Source organism: Heliangelus exortis, chromosome 13, assembly GCF_036169615.1.
Source record: "Heliangelus exortis chromosome 13, bHelExo1.hap1, whole genome shotgun sequence".
Lineage (NCBI taxonomy): Eukaryota > Metazoa > Chordata > Aves > Apodiformes > Trochilidae > Heliangelus > Heliangelus exortis.
In genome coordinates, this window is record NC_092434.1 from 15,761,359 (window position 1) to 15,781,554 (window position 20,196).

Consider the following 20,196-nt stretch of genomic DNA (forward strand, 5'->3'; position numbering starts at 1 on the left):
GGCGGGGCGGGGCGGGCCCTTTTCTGGCCGGGCCGGGCTGCCGGGTCGCACTCCGGCGGCGGCCGTGGCAGCCCCGGCGGAGCGACGCTGCGCGTCCGGCCCCGGGGTTATGCGCTGGGGTGATGGTCACGCCGGCCGGCGTTTGGTTCCTCCCGCGCCTGGGAGGGAGCCCTCTCCTCGGTCTCCTTCTTCTCCTGCTCTGCTCCGGCGGCAGGTGCCTGCCGCGCCGCCGGCCCGCGGGGCCGCCCGTCGTGCTGGGTAAGAGCCCGGAGGGGCGGCGGGGGGGCCCAGGTTGTGCGTACGCCCGGTGCTGGGGACCCCGGTCCGGTCCCGCTCTTTTGGCTGGGTCCCCCTGGTAAGGAGGCGTGGGGAGGCCCGGGGCGCGGCGGGCTGAGCCGTGGGGTGCTTGCCCCTCCCGGCAAGCCTCCGGGGCCTCCGGGGTGCTTCGCCCAGCGACCCCGCGTTGTGAGCGCCCCGGGTGCTGCGAGTACCGGGGGTGCCGGTGCTGGGCACGGAGTGTCAGAAATTCGACTCTGGGCCGGCCTCAAGAACTGAATATGCAGGCCCGTGTAGGGGAGGGCACGGGCGTGGGGTGAATGTGGGGTTTGCTGCGCTTGTCAGTGGGTACGGTGAAAATAATGCTCATCTGAATACAGCCTTAGCTCCTAAACTAAAACCGGAGCCTCGCTTCTGAAGTTTTTACTCCCTACGAGCCTTTTGTAAAAGAGACTGGCACCAGATGTTGAAGGAGGAGTAACTGGGTGTTAGAGCAGTAAAACTATACTTTAAAAACAGTAAATTAATTTCATGACACAACAGAAAATGAGTATTGGTTGCTTGCCTGGGGTTTTACCTGTTAACAAAGTAAGTTGTAACAGATATGTAGAACTATTCATCTAATAGTTACCCGGTGACATTTGTTAGATGCTTTTTGTATCCACTGATAAAATGCATGAATAAATGTTAAATGTCTTAATTTGTCCACAGAAATTGTAATTGTTCATCATTCCAGTACATTAGCTAAGTGGATTTGATGATACTGATGTCAGTAGTAAGTCCTGTGAATGTGATGTGTTCTTATTATGCAACTAACTTTGATGATAAAGGGGGAAGAAAAAGCAAGAAAGTGGGGAAAAATACTGGGAAAAGGATTATCACTGGTATGTTATTTAACTTAAGCTCCATTTATTTTTAATAATTTAGGCTCTATTTGACTTTATTACTACTGTTACAAACTTCTGACTTAAAGGGTAAATGCTAAACAAAAACTTATGAAAGATGCAGCAGTCTCAAGACCACCACGTACAAATTCACAGTTCTTAGTGATGGCTGAACTGAGAGGCTGTGGATTTGGACAATGGCCCAAGAGGCTGGTTTCAAAATGTTAAGGAAAGTTCTTTAAATTCTGTCTGTGAAGGTTAGAATCAATCTTTTATCCTATCTCTCCTCTCCAATAAACTTTGGTACTTGTTCTAGTGCAAGCTTCTTATGGCAAAGGTGGTAATGAATTGGTTGCTGGTCCAGCTGTGAAGGAGTCAAAGTTTTAGAAGATTTAAAAGCAGCTGGGGTAAAGGGATAGTGATCATAGAAGCATGGAATTACTACTAATGGGCCTACTTTAGGTATATATGTACCCTAAGGATGCTTTTAAAAACAGGGCTGCCCTATGTTTTGTTTTTGTATTTCTGGTCAATACTGTGTGGCTCAGCACTCGTTTGTCAGTGAAAACAGTATTTCCTTGCTGGGAGAGTAAATTTTCATCAAACACTATATAACTGTTATCTTTTGCTATTTTAGTCAGTGTCTGCATTTTAAAAATCACTGCTGCTCAGTCCTGACCTGTCCAGACAGTGAACATTTGATGGGTTTTAACATAAAAAAATTTTCTTGGATTGTCTGTATGTTTGAGAAAGTAAGCACTCTTACGGAGTGATTTGCTGTAACCTCCTGCTGTGCAATTCCATGGGTTTTTTTTTTTTTATATATTGAAATGAATGTTGTTGAAAAAACACCTGCACTAAGAACCCAGCTTCCATTAGCCATGACATGGGCAGTGAAGGTCAAACAAATAGAGGAAGGAGTGACTGTCGGTCACTTGCTGGTTCTGCATGAAATGTTCTCTTCTTGATTCTAGTTAACTTTTCATGACCTTTTCTTCACCCTACTTGCGTATATGACATGTTAAGATAAGCTTTTTAGGAATTACAGCCATGTGGATAGTAGAAGGTTTTAGGAGAATCATTTAGGGAGGCGTCCTAAGTGCTGGCTAAACACAGGTGTTTGGGAAAAGGGAGAAAAACACACCTTGCACTGGAATCACAAATGCAAGAGGAGATTGAGGAATGTATGCAAGGCAGCATTATACAGGCCTATAAAAGCCTGAGATGGTTTTGGAGCCCATACAAAAAGGGGATACTTAGTTGATCCTCCTAATCTGTCAGGCTGGCATCTAGACTCTTAATTCCTTACGTGTTTAGCTTTTAAATGTTTTGTAGTAAGTGTGGTCTCATGATCCAAGTATTCATTCTTAGTCTGTTTAGAAGTTAAAGCTCTTAAGTAGAAAGGGAGTTAACAAGTTTGGTCCTATTCTGTGCATGACAAGTTGGCCCTCTTATCTTAAGGAACAGAGAAAGAAGGAATGCTATTTGAAGGAATGTTGTCCAAGTCATGATCATTTCATAAGTGTTTTAGACCAGTGATAGTCACAAGACTCAGTATAACTTGCTGTCAATTTCTTTGTGTGTGTAATGACTGCACTTGCAGTTGCAACCTGTGCTTACCCAAGTAATGGAGGAGGAAGAGCAGTAGCTTGCACATGTGGGAATTGCTTTTATGTAAATAAATTTGTACAGGTACAAACAAAAATAATGCTTCTAAGAATGTCCAATCTGAAAGCAGATGAGCTGCTTGAATACAACCTTGTAACTACTGGTGGGAGTTGTGTTGGCAACAACTCCCAGGTGTGTGCAGAGCTCCTGAAAGGGTGAAGTGTGGTACTGTGAAACAGCTAAGCCAGTATTAATAGTTCATTGCTGCTCCCTCAGCTTTTCTTGTGCCTACTTATTGGCCACTTTGTGGAGTCATTTGTCTTGCTAAAGTATGAAAAAGTTAACCTGTTGAGGAAGAAGTGATTAATTTTGTAGTTGATTTAACTTAGTGGAGGAGCTGGCACAAGGAATGTGGAAAGTGGCACCACTCCATTTAGATTATTTTTTAAGCTGGTCTGAGCATCACCAAATGCTGCCTTACTAGCAGGTGTCTTCTTGTACCTGAAGATTGTTTGTTTGTATGTACCAAGGGAGCAAGACCAGGGACCAAACTGGCACGGGCAGTAATTGGCTACAAAATATTGCAGTGCAACTGTTCAGTTTTCCCTGTGATTTAAATAACAAAGCATCAAAGGGTTGTCATATAATAATGGCACTAGAGAAGAAACCTGAGGTAAAAGTCAAAACATTACTTCCAGAATACTGCCCGAAGGCTTGATACCAGAGACACAATGTCATTAAAATGTAAGGTGATTGTTTTCAACTTCCCTTCATTTGTTTTTGGGGAAAAGGGGACTATTTTAGATAATGAACTGTGTTCATGCCTGTTCTAAGGGTTTCCTAATCAACCAGAACAATGTATTCACACAGTAAAATCTCCTATAAGAACCAGGACCTACTGAATACCTCTGCTCAACTATCTATTATATCTACTATATATATATATATATATACATATATATATTCTTTCTTTGCAAGTACTTCTGGATATCTGCTTCATGTTTACTTGCAATTATAATATTTTTGCACTTCTCTGATCAGCTTGGTTATATATTTGCCACACTTGTCTTCTAATGCTTGAAATAAGAGGTTCTTTTATTTTGAGGCTATTCTTCCTCCTTCATTTTTTCATATGGTCCATTGATAATCACTGCATACTATCTTGCATATTATCAATTTTGGAAGCTGATAACCTGTCTTTAAGATCAGCAGTGAATTCACTAACTCTTTACTTTTTAGAGCTGACTCAACACAATTACTATATCAATGTTCTGATACCTTCTGCAAACAATATGTTAGGTACTTGGCTAAAGTTTTCTAGAAAGACACCTAAATGAAGCTTGTTAATTATTGATTTACATGCAAAAGAGGTTTGTCTGTGAATTCCTGCTGACTGCTGGTTGATGTGTGTGTGCCTGTATGGTCAGCAGGCTAGATGTCAGGAGTGTTTTATATGTGTATGCCTCCTGATCTGTGGTATCTGGGAGTATCATGTGAGATGCTGTTTGTGTTCTTGTTCCTAATTTTAAACATTAGCCTTTTCTGTTGCAGCCTATCATTGAGTCTATTAGCTACTTTGAGACATTTTCCCTAGAGATTTGTGGTCAGTTTAAATAATTTTTTCAGAAAATGTGGTTCGCTTGAAAAGAAAGCTGATTTATGGAACCCAAAAGATGACAGTTATTTGTGGATGTTATACTAGTAAAGAAGTTGTGGTAGTTGATATATATCTGAAGGCATTTGCATTTTAGGTAAAAGTAGTAAAGTTGCTATTGATTGTCTCTCTTCCACACAAACAATACCACTTCCCCCCACCCTCAATTATTACGGAGGTGCTATTTTTTTTTTCCAAATGAAATTTAAAACCCTGCTAGGCTTATCTCTATTTCCTGAGTCATATTAAGACAAGTCATTTTCCAGGGTGCAATTTACTTATTTTCTTCTGCTGGGATCTGTGAATCAGGCATCAAGGCTTAAGGATAATGAAGGGCAGGAGTATACATGTAACCTAAACCTCATTTTTGGAGTTCCCAGACTCCTCTAAGTCTCACCTTTTTTAAAACTCTCAAATGTAATTTGTAAATGTGCTTTCTGTAAATTTTAATCAAAGGAGAACACATCCTGGAAGATTTACCAGTTTTTTCAAGGTACTTGAGACCAGAAAAAAAATAGCAAAATACACTTTAAGTGTATTTACACTTATTAGATAATATATACTCATAAATAATTTGAGTATAAATTTGTACTCAGTTATAATATTAGAAATTAATTCTGTTTGGATTACCATCCCTGTGAAGCATCAGAATCTGCTAGAATTGATACATAATCAAATTTGATGGAAACCATTTTTTTCTGCTGAATAAGAAAACTTGACTATTTCCAAATGTCACATTTCAGAAGTCAACCCATGTAGTACAGAACTTGCAAATTAGGAAAGCATGGGTATTGCTTGTGGTCTTTTCTTAGACATCCATATTTGCTGAATATCACTTGCCAGTTACTTTGTACATTTATGGTATTAGTCTGGGGGCTTTAAAAGGTTAAGACCTTTCTAGAAAGTTTAAAGCAAAAAGGCCTAGGAATGATAGGTATTGGTAGATGATAGAAGAGGAGAAAAATTACTTGCATCTGCCCACAGATGCTTTCTTTGTGTTTAAAAGGAAAGGGAAACATTTTTCTACTGCTTTCAAATTCCATCACAGAAAATTCACAGAGGTATGTGCTTATCCTACAGAATTAATCTTCAATGAGGTCTTTTAACCTGTTACTTATCAAAAAGCCACTAAGTAAGTCTCTATCCAAAATGTAAATCATTAACACTTAGCTTGTTGGGGGGTAGGGGTGTGTGTGAGGACTGAAGATCTTCTGTGTTTCTTTCCATCATCTGAAAAATCAAAATTTGCTTTTTGTTCCCTGTACCTTAACTGTGTACCTTCTTCAGCTTGCAGAATATATTTCAGAAAATAAAAAGGCAAGTTGTGAATTGGTGATGAGCAGTTTCACTGTTCATACAGAAATGTGAACCTGAAAACCACACTTCTGTTTATCTCTGCTTTATAAAGAAACAGGCATCACACCTGTACATGAGATTCTTTTTTTCTTTTTAACTGCAGTACTGTATCTTGGCACAGGTGGAGCCTGCTCCTTATCTTTTGTTTAGAGTTAAATAAATTGTCACTTTTCAACTTGTTCCTTTTCATCCTTTGGGTAAAAATTAATATGTAGGGTTTCACATCTGCTCTGAATGGGACACAGGAGTGCAGCTTCTGTCCTCAAGAAGGTTGAGGGTAAACTATTCTAACCAAAAATAAACTTGCAGTTAATCTAAGATCTCACTTAGCCTTCATAATTGTGTGACTTTGTACAGTTTCCTGCTTTCAGTGCTCTTGTTGGTAATTGTATCTTGATTATAATCTTAAATTTCATCAGTTGCAAGTCTTCCTTCTCTGAGCAGATGTGCTTAGCTGAGTGCTGTTCAGAAACCTCAAGTTCTTAAAACTCTGATACTCCAGATGTTTGTTCAAGTTTTTAAAGGTATCTTTGCTGGAAGAAATTCCTTTTCACCAAAGGAAATGAGATTCCAGAACAGAATGTCACTCTTGTACTTTGTTTTGCTTTGAAACTGAACACAAAATCAACCTGTTCTCTTCTTGGCTGGTCTGCTGCTGAAACTGGCCAGCCATGAATGAGTTTTATAAATAGAATTACATTCTGTTCCTTCTCTAATTAAGAACACTGATACTGTATAGGCACGAGACTGTGGAACAAGCAATTGCATTTTAGTTTTATAAAGAAAAAATAAGCAGTATTTTGTGAGGTTACAAGACTGAACTTCAGTAAACTCTTTATAGGGTATGATGCAATGCTATAGTCTCCCTTACTATGCTTTCCAGTACATCAGAGTCCTTGAGATATGACCTAAAATAAACTGTGGTCAGCTACTGTTTGTTGTGGTTTGTTTTGTTTTTTGTTTCTTTTTTTAAACACTTCACCTGAGACTCCAAACACTCCCTCACCACTCTACCACCCCTCCCAGAACAAGCAAACAAAAAAAAGAACCTAATGAGAAAGTAAGGATAGTTAATAATGGATAGTTAATAATGGATAGTTAATAATGGATAGTTAATAATGGATAGTTAACAGAAAAATCCCCTGGTATAGCTTTTGTAGTTAGGGAATACCTTGCAGTGGCTGAGGGTTGCCCAGACCTGTTTTTAGTCTGAAGTTTTGTCCATTTTCAGATCTGCAACAAGTGTTTCTCTGAAATCTGGCTTTCCAGTTAAATTAGTTTTTCTACTAAATGATACTGTCTCATTCTTTAAATTATTGCCATGTATAGAGTCCTACATTAAATTCTGTAGAACTCAAACTGTTTTGATTAAACAATTTACTGAAGTGGTGGTAGGGTATGGTGGGCCTGCGTTTAAAAAATCCAATATTAACCACTGACAGGTTGAGATTATGCACACCCTAATAAGCTGGGGGGGTGTGGATATGAAAGGGGTGGAGGGAACCCTTAAGAAGTGTACAACTCCTGATTTATTTTTTTTTTTCTAGCATAGAGGGACTTTGTAGTTCCTGGAGTATTTTTGCCTTTCTGGTTTCTGAAGAAGAAATTATTAAGTATAGCAATGTAAGAGATTTCCCTGAAAACTTGCTGCTGGAAATTGAATCTGTTTTTTTTTTTCATCTTATTCCTAATATAGAAATAATATTCCTGTCTCCATCTAGTGTTTAATATTGATAAAGTTTCCTTTTCCTTTATTTAAGGGAATACTAGCATTTCATATATGCCTTAAAAACAGTGCACCTCAGAGAGGGTGCAAATACAAGACCTTTCCCTCCAGTACTACTGATGTGTTAAAAAACCCTCAAAAAACCCCAACAACAAACGTGTCAAAACTGTTGTTGCATCCAAACCTGAATGGAGAAGATAAGAAACAATATTCAGATTATTATGCTAGCCAATTATTGTGTAGTAAAGTGCAGAGGTCAAGAAGTGAAAATAAAAAAACAAATGGAGCTGGTTTAACTTCTCATATTTTGATAGTTTGCAGGTAACTCTTTAGAAGAGAACAAAGACTTGCATATATAGTTTTAGTACACTGAAGAAAAAATCACTTCAGAAAGATTCAGTTTGGGCTTCAAAACCCAGATAATTCTGATAACAACTGAGACCAGCTGTTTTTCCTCACCTATGGCCTAACATGACCCGTTCCCACATAGGCTGCTCTTTGAACTGTTGAACGAGAATTATTCTATATTATGGAACCCCAGGTAATGAAAACTTTGGAAATCCAAATTTTTTCAGTGGAAACTGTGCACGTGGTAGTTTGTAGTATTTTTTATCCATTTATGAGACTTAATGGTATCTCTGGATGCAGTGATAGTGTATATGAGGGCTACAATATTAAGATGTGTATTTTTTAATGTAAAACGTTACATGCTTAAAATTGAATAGTCTCCTTTTTATATCTTTCAGTTCCAGGGGACTTAGGTAACCAGTTGGAAGCAAAGTTAGATAAGCCATCAGTTGTGCACTATCTCTGCTCTAAGAAGACAGACAGTTATTTCACACTCTGGCTGAATTTAGAATTGCTTCTGCCCGTCATCATTGACTGCTGGATTGATAATATCAGGTAAGATCAGAAATGCTGCTCTTCACAGTTATGTCCTTCCCTTAGACTGACATGGTTTGTACAGAATGGTCACCTTAAACTTTCTTTTCTGAAGATAAATGAGATAAATGAGTTGGCATCTGCCAGACAGATTAAACAGAAGGAATCAGAAGTTGTGGCTCTGTTGCATCTGAGGTAGCTGTTTATCACTGATAAAAAAAGAGTTCTCTTGCTCTCTTCCACCTTATCTCTTACCAGGTACCCAGTGTTGGTTTGGACATTTGTCAGGCAGTTCTCTAGGCTTGTCTAAAGCAGAAATTGATGAGATAATTAAGTTTTGATGAGGTACATTAGGCAGCACAGATGGGCCAGGCAAGAGGAAGGTGAGCTGGCACTTCAGGCAGTGAGTTATTGAGAGCAGTCTCATGGGCAGCTGAGATACATGGGGTACTTCAGGGGCAGTCTGGAAGGCTCTTTTCAGAATTATTTTGTTGTTCAAATCATACAAATACCTCCATGAAAACAAGAAATACTTATCTGGTGCAACTTTGAGATTGTATTGTCATGTTTCTATTTGATGAGACTATACCAAGCTGTGCTGAAATTGTACCTCTGCTTTAAGTCTTGCTACATTCTTTACAGGCTAAGAGATTTTTGGTGTATTAAAATTTGAGTAGCAGCTCAGATTCTAAGACACCATCTAGGGGTAAAAACTTGCATTCATAAATGGCACTTGTATTGATATTAAAGACAACCAACCAGAACCCCAACAACAATTGTAAAAAACCTAAACACACCCTGACCCAATGCTCCAGGTTCTACATATCTCAAATTAATTCAAAAAGTATCTAAAAAACACTCAATACCTCTATATGTACTGGGGTACTAATTGTTATTAGTCAAGAAATACCAGGTGCTCTTGTGCTGGTATTGGTGTTCAAGTTAAACAGAAATTGTTTCTATCTAGGAGAAATTTTTTGGTATCTGATTTTACAGATATTTTATCTTATATTGCCACATTCTTGGCAAGTTTTCTTCATTATCTGGCTTGATGCATAGTGAAAGGGCACAGAACTATTTTAGTAGTTTTTAATCTAATGCTGAAGTTGAGCCACAATTCTGCATACTCAGTTTTATGAAGTGTCAAATTCTGCATTTAAAGCATTAAACTAATTTAAGCAGTTTGCATTGTGCAACCTCTTAACCATTAGAGTACTCTTATCATATCTGCCAATTCATGTTGGTTTTTGGGTTTTTTTTCTTTTTCTTCTGTGTAATAGCACTTAAAAGTTCTTGTCACTGCACTCAGAATGTAAGACACAATGTAGCTGAGAGCTGTCATGTGGTAATGTGTGTTTAACGTGGATTTTTTTGTTGGTTGGGTTTTTTTTGTTTGGTTTCTTTATTTGTTTGTTTTTTGGGGTTGTTTTTTATTTTGTTTTGGTTTTTTTACCCCCTCCCAGGCTGGTATATAATCGAACAAGTAAAGTTACAGAACCACCAGATGGAGTGGATATCAGAGTCCCAGGTTTTGGGCAGACATTTTCCTTGGAATTCCTTGACCCAAGTAAAAGAAGCGTTGGTATGTACAAGCTGTGTCTGAAGTGCTTTGTGACTAGGATTTTTTTACTGCGTCTTCATACAACAAGCTTCTGAAATGTGATTTCAAGCTACAGTTCTATTTAGAAGTAAAAAACCAGAGTATTCGTAATCTTTTTTTTCCCCGGGGTAGTGGCACATGGCTCATTTTGCTTTGAAGTGTTTGCATTGCGTTACATGGTTTTGTCTGTTGATTGGCCTGACTGAGAAGATTCCTTGTTATTTAGCCTTCTGCCCAAAATTGAGTTTGCTGGCTGAAACTTGAGTAGGCACTTTGAAGAGAGACGCTTGTGGAAAATATGTTGAGCAGAAAATTCTGTGACTGAAGCTTGACGAGCAAAACCAAAATAAACCCACTCAATTTCAGCTTAGTAAAATGTTCTTTGGCCTTAAGGATGAGTTAATGGGGATATGGTGACTACACAATCTGTAGTTCCCAGTCTTTTGTCAGTGTCAGAATAATTACATCTGTGCTGTGAAAGATTCCTGCATTATACTGTGTGTGCAGGTTTTTTGTTTAGTGTTCTTCTAGAAATCATCTTTCAGAAAACCTGGACTCTGATAAACTACTTAAGACCTCAGCAACACCTCATGACTCCTCACTAAAGCTTATTACATCACTAATGCACAGAGCTTCATATGCTTCAGTGCATGGATTTCTTTTTATTTTCTGTAGGCAGCAGTACCCAAAAGGGCAGTAATGTGTTCAGTGATCTTTACTAGATTACTCTTATAATTAGAACAGAGCCATATTTAAAATAGCCTATGTTCACTTCAGGGACTATATGATGAGCTTTCAAGATTACCAAATGAGATTCTGCTGAGATCTTAAATATGACAATGATATTCAATAGGATGTTTTAAAACTTATTTTTTCAAAATGTTGCAAACTGCATTTAATTGTGGTAATACCTACAGTAATAATTCTGGTTGGAAAAGACCTCTAAGATCCAGCCATTGACTGAACTCATCCAGTGCTAAACCATGTTCCTAAACACCACATCCATATGTCTTTTTAATACTGTCAGAGGTAGTGATTAAACTACCTCCTTAGGCAGACTATCCAGTGTTTAATGACCCTTTCAGTGAAGAAGTTTCCTCTAATATCCAATCTAAAAGAGATAAATACACATATATAAAAATAATATCCAATCTTGCATCCTATGTATCAAGGCTAGTAATATGTAACATCTTCCTATAAATAGTTGGTCTACAAATGTTTCCCTTCCTTGCTATTAAATCATTGGGTTCAGCCACTGAAGTTTTAGCCAACTACCTGGTAGATGGAAAATGAGTTTTGGGGTTTCCAGTAGTTTCCAGTAGTTTGCCCTGGGGCAAACAGGAAGCATTTTTTCTAAGAATAAATGTTGGTGAAGTCCAGTTTACCAATGTATAATATACCCTGCCTGAAGTTTTGTTGCACTCAACAAAAGCTGGGTCTCTGATGTAGTAATTCTGAGGTGTGTTCTTTAGAGATTCAGGGTAAGATGCATTTCTGCTGAGTAAAAATTGATCAGTTCTGTGTATGCCACATTTTCTACCACACTTGTTTGGTAGATCAGCTAATTAGTAAGATATGTGATAATGGTATTTGTTCACTGTTGAGGGACACAGCATAACTCCTTTTGTTTAATATGCAGCTTTCTAGATTGTCAGAGACTGAAGACTACAGTTTGAATGCCTATATATATGGTATCAAAGATAATGCCTCTAAAGCTTAGTTTGTTTCACAACAGTGTCTGATGGCTGTTTCTAATCTTTTCACTATTCTGTTTCTCTCTTATCTGTTGTCTGCAGGCAGTTACTTCTATATGCTGGTGCAGAGTTTGGTAGATTGGGGCTACAAACGTGATGAAGATATAAGAGGAGCACCTTATGACTGGCGAAAGGCACCAAGTAATTAATACTGTTCCTTGGACAAAATTTTGACTCTCCCATCCAGAAAGTGTTATTTTGGGTCTCTTCTCCCATCCCATCTGTACAATTACATTTAAAACCTTACTTACACTAAAACCTTTTAACTAGTTCTTGAGTTCCTGGGTACCCTGGACCAAAACTACCCACCCCTCCTACTTAATACTGGAATATATTCTAAGCTATTAATTGCAATAATGCATTATTATTGTTAATTAAATTAATAAAATTAAATTATAAAATTATTAAATAACGCAGTATTATTAATTATTAATTAAATTAATAAATGCAATATTAATTCCACAGGCAGTTTCAAAAATTAACCTTTTGAAGAATTGTGAAGTCCAGCATTTACAATTAATGTAACTGTGTAACCTGTGTCTCTTTACTTTAGATGAGAATGAAGACTATTTTGTAGCCCTTCGCAAGATGATAGAGTTAATGTACGAGCAGTATGGAAGTCCTGTTGTTTTAATAGCCCATAGTATGGGTAACATGTACACCCTCTACTTCCTCAACCATCAGACTCAGGATTGGAAAGACAAGTACATAAAGGATTATGTGTCTTTAGGTGCTCCATGGGGAGGAGTGGCTAAAACTCTCCGTGTGCTGGCTTCAGGTAGGTAATTTGAGGGTTTTGCAAGGTATTTTGCTGGTAGTGCAAGATACTAATTAGACTGTTAACTGTAAGACTGGAGGATGAGAGTTTAAGATACTATGAAGAAAACCATAATTTTTTCATAAGTGATGGCAGCTTGATGTTTCAAGCCTTGTGACCAGACTGACACATGGGAGTAAATGAAGTTTTTATATCCCTTAATTTCTCCTCTTGAGCTTTCCTAGCCTCTTTCTAGCAGATTCTTGTGTCATCTGCTGTTTGGCCTGTTATCTTCTGCCAAGATCATTTCTGCCTCCAGACTGATTGTGCTCTATTCATATTTCAAAGCTAACAAGGACTCCAGGGCATCCAGTAGTTTTCTTTTGATTAATGATCATACAGCTGATTGAAATTTACAGTAAGGGGAACTTGTAGCTATGGTGGTGAAGGGATGACCACAGAACAAATGCATGTTGAAAGGTGTAACTCTACAGATGAGGAAAGTAAATCTTTTATATCTTGGGTTTAGCTTACTGGATATACCCAATGTTAAGAAAAATAAATTAAAAATTAAAAAAAAAACAAGAAACATAATGTATTTCACTAAGTAACTGCTAATGACTCGTAGAAAAGGTTCACTTACCCCACTGTGTGATACCATAGTTATTTTATGTGATTTGAGTTTTAGTTATTCATATTTCTGGTTTGGTTTTTTAGCTTGTTTCTGACTTGTTAGCTTTGTTTATCACTATTTTGTTCCTAAACTAAGCTGACATCAGAACTCGCACTTCATCAAAATGCAGAACTCACAGCAAGTGCCAGTCATGCATGGATTGATCAAAGAATATTTTGCTTAGCAAAGGCATTTGGTTCAGCACAGCTCAGTTACTAATTAGAAAAAAGAAATTGGATGTTTGTATTGAGTTGTACATTGTTAAATCTATTGCAGTGGCACTGTAAAAACTGTTATCCCTTTTCCCACAACCTTTGACAAGTTTTCATGCTACAGAAGTGTTGAAGTGAACAATGTTAACATCCTCTGAAAATTCCACATGATTCTATAAAACATCAGTTCCATATTTGTTGGATTAAACTTTTGTGCTTTATATCTTGAATTTCCTCTAAGATGTAGTAGACTTTTAAACTGCATCTGTTCTACAAAACTCCATGTTTTAGACCAAAAATCTAAGAATCATGTAAGAAAGTTAAATGGGCAAAACATAATATCAGAATGCACATTTTAAAGCTAGTTCTGTCTGAAATACCTGTGGTAAATCACCACCAGAAGGTATTAACACTGGGATGATAGTAGTCTGTTAAAGAGTTTCTAAAAATGACATTATCAGGGTGCTAGTGTGCAAAAGAGTTGTTGCTTTAAAGAAGAAGACTGCATTGCTGCAGGAAAGGCAAGGCAAGCTGTGAATGCATCCTTTCTGCTCCCATTCCTGTTCATAATATGGTAATGACTAGGAACTTCATCTCAAATCCACGTGTGTCATCATAGTGCTGAACAGTACATGGGTGGAATAATTTACTGTAGATCTTGAGTGATACTTTCTGCTACTCATGTGCTTTGCAGGCTCAATACATTTATCATAAGAATTCCAGTGTCAATAAAGTGAGGCTGTGGTAGTTTGTTGTCAGCTTAAGATGCTAGCAATGTCTTCCTTAGACTTAATATTTTGTCAATTCAGAGGAAAGGGAAGAGTTTGATAAGCATTTTGTAGGAGTTCTGGAAGAGCAGGATGAAATAGTCAGGCTCTGTGTTTGATTATTCTGCCAGAAATAAATCTTGTACACATTCCTTTCATGGCTGAATTCAGAATGTGAGGCTTCTGTGCTGAAAGCTGCCAAGTAGTATTCAGTAGCTTAGAGGTGAGTGTGCACAGTAAGGTCTTTACACAGAGAGAATAACATGAAACATTTTTCTTGATTTCTGTAAATTATTTATTTCAGTGGTACACAAGAAATGTTTCCCTTTAGTCCCAGAGATGGCATGAAGCAATAGTGCCACCTTATGGAACTGAGAGAGATACTTTGGTGCTATTTCAGAAGTAGTGGTTTCAGTGTCAGTATTTCAATTTTTATGTTGTGGTTGACCTGCAGTACTGGCATGGTGTAACCACCTGGGCATAATAATGGAAAATCTGATTCGAAGTTCAGCTGAAAAAAGAATTGAGGTGTCCCAGCCATTGTGATAATGGAAAATAGGTCTGATCAGACAGTCATTTGGCTGCCTACTAAGCAGCTTTTAATACTGTGAAGATGCATGAACAATGGTTAAAATATGAAGAAAAAGCATGTTGATTATAAATTAGCACTGTGTTAGTCTGAATCATCTTTGGAACAAACCGAGAAGAAAACAATGGACTTGTCTACAAAGAAATTCTCAATGTTTTGGTCAAACAGTAGTTCTGTAGTAAGATTAAGCTTAAATTTGGTAAAATGTGACAATTTTGTGGTTTAATATGTATTGGATAATTTAAGACCTCTATTGATAATAAGCTCTAGCTCTCTAGATTTATTTTATATTAAGAAAAAATAATGACTTAAAAAGGTTTGGTCAAGCACAGTAATTATCAACTAGTCTTTAAACAATTCTTGGGTTTTTTTCTGTCTCCCTCCTGCCTGGCAAAGATGTAGTTTAGCTTACCAGAGTTGCTAGAAAATGCTAGTGCTACATTAGAGAACCTGTGTTCTGAGCAACACGAGTATTTGAGCAGTCTTGAAATGCTGACTGGAAGGGAAGGTGCTGATATTGGGGGCTTTTCATGGTTCCAACCAGAAGCTATCAAGCTCTAACTCTTCTTTTGCTCTAGTACAAGTGTCTCTACTTGTACTGAACTTGTACTGGTTACTGAGTGCAGCATTCCTGACAGGATAAACAGAGACAGTAATGCTTGCTATGCTTCTGTTTCCCTTTATGACAAGTTATCTTTTGAGCTAAGTATTAAATCTGCCATTTTCTTTCAGTTGTAGGCATGTTCTGGTGGGTTTCATTACAAAGGGAGTAATTTCATTACCACGCAGTAATTTTCAAAGTTAGTCTGAATAAAATACTGCTACTTTGCTTGCTTTCTGCAAAAGTTTTAACTATTTAAGTCTATAAAGTCCCTTCATGAGTTCCTATGTGTATGGATAGTAGTATTTATCTGTTCTGTCAGCAGGATCTAGGTACCAGAATTGCTGTGTAATACATTTCCAGGAGAGCTTTAAGATAAAATTTCCAGGTGGTGTAAATAATGCCCAATAAAAGCTGATTTCTTACTTGTCTGCTATAGGAAATATTTTCTACCATAAAAAACATATTGAAAAGGCAGAAGTGTAGCTGATTTGTCAGTAAGCCATTCATCAACTTGCATTTTAATTTACTATCAGAAGTCTCCTGTAGTTAATTATCAAGACAAAATAAGGAAAAATTTCTAAATTTCTTGACTTGTTACTGTAAGCAAAGGGAATAATCTCCATGTTATCACAGAGTGGTAACAATTGCAGCTGGTTGATGTTCATGCACTGCTTTTGTGAGTAATGAAGTTTTTTGTGTTGTTTTTTTTTTTTTAATTTTTTTTTTTAAGGTGACAACAACAGAATACCTGTGATCAGCTCGCTCAAGATCAGAGACCAGCAGAGATCAGCAGTTTCCACAAACTGGATGCTCCCCTACAACTACACGTGGCCTCCAGATAAAGTCTTTGTGAGCACACCTGCAGCTAACTACACTCTTCGGGATTACCGAAAATTCTACAGGGACATTAATTTTGAAGATGGTTGGCTCATGAGACAAGACACTGAACCCCTGGTCTACCAGATGACACCTCCTGGTGTGCGCATACACTGTCTCTATGGTACTGGCGTTGAAACACCCGATTCTTTCCACTATGAAAGTTTTCCTGACAAAGAACCCAAGATTTTTTACAGTGATGGAGATGGTACAGTAAACTTACAGAGTGCCTTGCAGTGTCAGAAGTGGGTGGACATGCAAAAGCAGAAAGTGGTGGTATTGGAGCTTTCAGGAAATGAGCATATTCAAATGCTGTCCAATAATACTACTATCTCCTATGTGAAAAAGCTGCTCTTTGATTTGTGGTGAATTATGTTGACATATTCTCCTCACCTGTGATGCCTTCCCTTAATTATGGGGAAATGCCTTTTAATCCCTTGATATTTAGGTATTGGAAATATTTATTTTGTGTTTTTGGGTTTTTTTTAAGGCCTTGTTCCAGAAGTTGTTTGGTGTTCTAAATGATTGTTTGTCTCTGATTTGTGTTTATGATGCCTCATAGTACTTTGACATTGTGCAGATTTGGTCAAATATGCATTTTGGTGCCTCTTGTGCTGTGTCCAATGTTCATACAGTGTTTCATTCAGAGATTGTGCAGCACCTTGCACACATGACATAGAATAACAAACACCCGAGTTCCTCTGTGTGATCTTTGCAGGGTTTGGAGTGGAGAGTTAGGAAGGATTGCAATTTGAAGTGCTTGGAGAACAAGAAAGGATGCTAATTTGGGAAGCACAGTAAACTTAAAAAACATCTTGTATATTATGATTCACAGTTCCCAGTACCTTGGGTTGTAAATGTGCAGATCTATTTGGTAAGATAGGGAAGGGTATTGTACTGCCTTTGTCATACCCAGCCTTTCATTACATACTCCATACTCCTTTTGGGAAAAGAGGTGTGTGAATTACATGAAGCTGCTTATTGGGTACCTTTTTGGTTTTCAGTGCTTTGTTTTTTGTTTTTTTTTTAAGGAAGAAAATGTTTGCTTATCAACTTCCACACCCTGATTTATAATCTAGAGTCTGAGGAATTGTGCTTTATTTATCAAGGGGGAAAAGAAGCTAAACAGTGGCTGGTGCTTTCAGTGACTGTGTGGAGTAGCACAAATTAAAGCTAAATTAATTGAATACTGGCAAACAATCCATACAGTGCAGAATTGCATTTGTGAGTCAAAAATTATCTCCTGTTGTGGGAATGATAATCTATGGTGGGCATTAACTCAAAGAAAAGTGAACTTCCTGAAATGGTCTGGGAAATGGAAGCTAAAATAATACAGTGTGAAGTACAAACCTTGTTCTCAGTCAAATAGTTATGCTCTGATCCAGTTACTGACCAAGTAGTGATTGGATCAACATTGCATTCAGCTGAAATGAAGCTTTACATTTTAAGAATGAAATTCACTTCCCATAGACTAAGTATCATTATCACTGTTTTGATAACCTGTTCCTTAAATGTTTATATAAATTGCTAAAACATGCAACTCTTTCAATTTCCTACAGTATTGTTTTAACTCAATGTTTAAAAAAAAATTTCAACTGAGTGCCACAAAAAACACAGCTTAGAGGCCATCATATTTACAATTGTGATTACAAAAGTGCTGTTGGAGAAATAGTTTCACTTGAAGATTCTCTTGCTTGCTTTAAAACCAGTCACCCAGTTAGACTGCACTTAGTTTTCTGAAAACACAATTTTGAATGCTTTCAAAATGCTAGGTCCTCCAAGAGAAATGCTTCAAGAGTTTCAGAAACTTATCAGAACTACTGAGGATTCATTGAGGATTTCATTCCTTAAACTGAAGTTGTCTAGAGAGTAAATCTTTTAAAGTCTTTTGGGAGCATGCATAAAATGTTTGCTGCTGTGAAGTGTCAGTGAGATGTGTTGAAATAACAGGCTTGAACTCCTTACTACTGTAGAATGCAAGCATTTTGGCCCAGGAAGCAGGTTTAAGGCTTTTAAGTTTTAATTCAGAAATGGCTTGCAAATTGAGAATAACTTGATCTAGGGCCATGCATAAGCTAAGTATCTTCTGAGGTTTTAACTTCTTTATGGAGCTTCATTTCTCCCCCTGCATTTTCCCTATTACTGTTGTTAAGGGAGAGGACATATATTCCTGATTTTAAAAAGTAAATGTTTATCTTGTCATCAGTTGCCCAGGAACCTAGAGTTCAGCAGCAATATTGCCCAGACTTTTCCAAAGCACTGAGATGCCCCATGTAATTTGTAATTAGCAATTGTTAAAATGAAACAAAACAAGCAAACAAAAAGCAACAAAAAAACCCCACAAAAAAAGCCCTTTAGCTGAGTGTTCAGTTTTATGCAGGGCTGACAGCTGGATAAGCTTCAAGTGTGTGTTCCAAGACTGCTCAAAGTTAAAGCTCTTCCTGTGGTCTGACTCAATTTTTTAATGCATTTCTATGTTACTGATTTACAGAAGAAAGAAATTACAGAAAGCAGCTTATCAGAATCTATTTCTTGATGAAGTAGAGTGCTTATTAATAAGCACTGGAAGGAGCAGAACTGGAGGCTGTATTACAGGCTGCTAAGAGAGGTGTGAAGGGCTGAAAAAATGAGAAGTTTCTGGAGAAAGTTTCTAAGCTTCATTTAGATCCTTACCCATTAATTGCTGGCTATTTTGGTCTCATGCCAAGAGTTTAGTTTCAGGATTCTTTGTGATTTCAAGTTCCAAAATTATTCCAAACAATGGGGTTTTTTAGATTTTTTTTTTTCCCCCTTTGCTACTTTTTGAATACTACATCTTGTGCCTCAAAAGAAAAGAAAAAATCTCATTCTCTTTAATTTTGGCAACTTAGTACATGGTTTCTGAGATCAGCTGACTAGGTCTTTTAACCTAAAGGTTTGTAAATCAACATTCCATTAGTAGACAAGCTCAAGAGTGTGTCTCTGTAAATACACCTGTGTTAATTAACATGGTGGTATAAATGGGGCTAAAAGTTTTCCAGGGCTGCTTTTATTTGGTTTTATATTTGTCACTATTAAGCTTTGTTGTGCAAGAACATGCATACTTGAGTTGTAAGTATTCTAAGTTAGGACAAGCCCTGTGCTTCTGTTGAGGGTTTGATTGGATGAGGTGGCTTCTGCAGACAATGGCTTCTGTTGCTTTATGACCAGAACTTGTTGGGTTTTTTCTACCAAATCACCTTCAGCCCTCTCATTTTCAGTTTCTCAGCAGGTTGAGAAGTGCTTACCCACCATGTCATGTTTCTCTACAAGGCAAGAGTACCTGGCATTACTGCTAGAGGCCTGCTAGAGCTCTGTGCTCTTGAGCATTCTATATTCTTGTGGGGAGAGAGTTCTTGAAGAAAGGAATTTTTGAAAGGAGAATGTGGCACTTTCTTAAGAGGAATAACTCGGGTGCTTTGCCACACTGCATGGGTGAAATGTTTGAATTTACCAACATATCTTTGTTATATATAACATGTATCAATCACATCTCTCTTTTCATAACCTTTATTTGGTTTTATTGTTCTAGAATACTTTCAGAAGCCAAAAATAGTCTTGAGGACCAAATGTGTTTCTTCTTTTCAACAAAATGTATAGAAAATACTGAAGAAGCTTTCACTGTAATTTTAATACTTCTGAAGAGGTTCAGAGTCACTATGTGATTCTGTTTAAGAACAGAAAGCTTCAATAACTAGCAATAATTGCAAAGGATTTGCAGACCAAAGGAAGGAATGTTTGGTATTAAGGTAGTTCTTGGAGCACACAGTGTGTTCAAGGCCCTCCTAAATTCAGGGAATGTTTGGCAATGACTTTGCTGCTCTACACTAACAGTATTTTGTATGGAATATTCTGAGACCTAGCATTTTATATGCTCTTTTTTTGTGTGTATGAATGTTCAATAGATTTTGAATATTTTATTGTCAAACTTTGATAACATAATAAAGTTGATCTAATACA

General features: G+C 37.6%; 1 protein-coding gene across 1 annotated transcript; it reads left to right on the forward strand.

The window, feature by feature from the left end:
* The first annotated feature begins 18 nt into the window (after positions 1-18).
* PLA2G15 (phospholipase A2 group XV) lies at positions 19-20,196 on the forward strand. Its single transcript, XM_071756986.1, has 6 exons — positions 19-258; positions 8,251-8,407; positions 9,850-9,968; positions 11,783-11,881; positions 12,294-12,518; positions 16,073-20,196. Exons 1-6 carry the CDS (start codon positions 123-125, stop codon positions 16,585-16,587), a joined length of 1,251 nt encoding a protein of 416 aa, XP_071613087.1. The 5' UTR covers positions 19-122; the 3' UTR covers positions 16,588-20,196.

What these genes read in the sequence shown, in the direction of transcription:
- PLA2G15 (XM_071756986.1), top strand. Translation starts at nt 123, where the DNA reads ATGGTCACGCCGGCCGGCGTTTGGTTCCTCCCGCGCCTGGGAGGGAGC. An exon ending in GGGGCCGCCCGTCGTGCTGG is followed by an intron (nt 259 to 8,250) that starts GTAAGAGCCCGG and finishes TATATCTTTCAG; the next exon opens with TTCCAGGGGACTTAGGTAAC. An exon ending in TGACTGGCGAAAGGCACCAA is followed by an intron (nt 11,882 to 12,293) that starts GTAATTAATACT and finishes TCTTTACTTTAG; the next exon opens with ATGAGAATGAAGACTATTTT.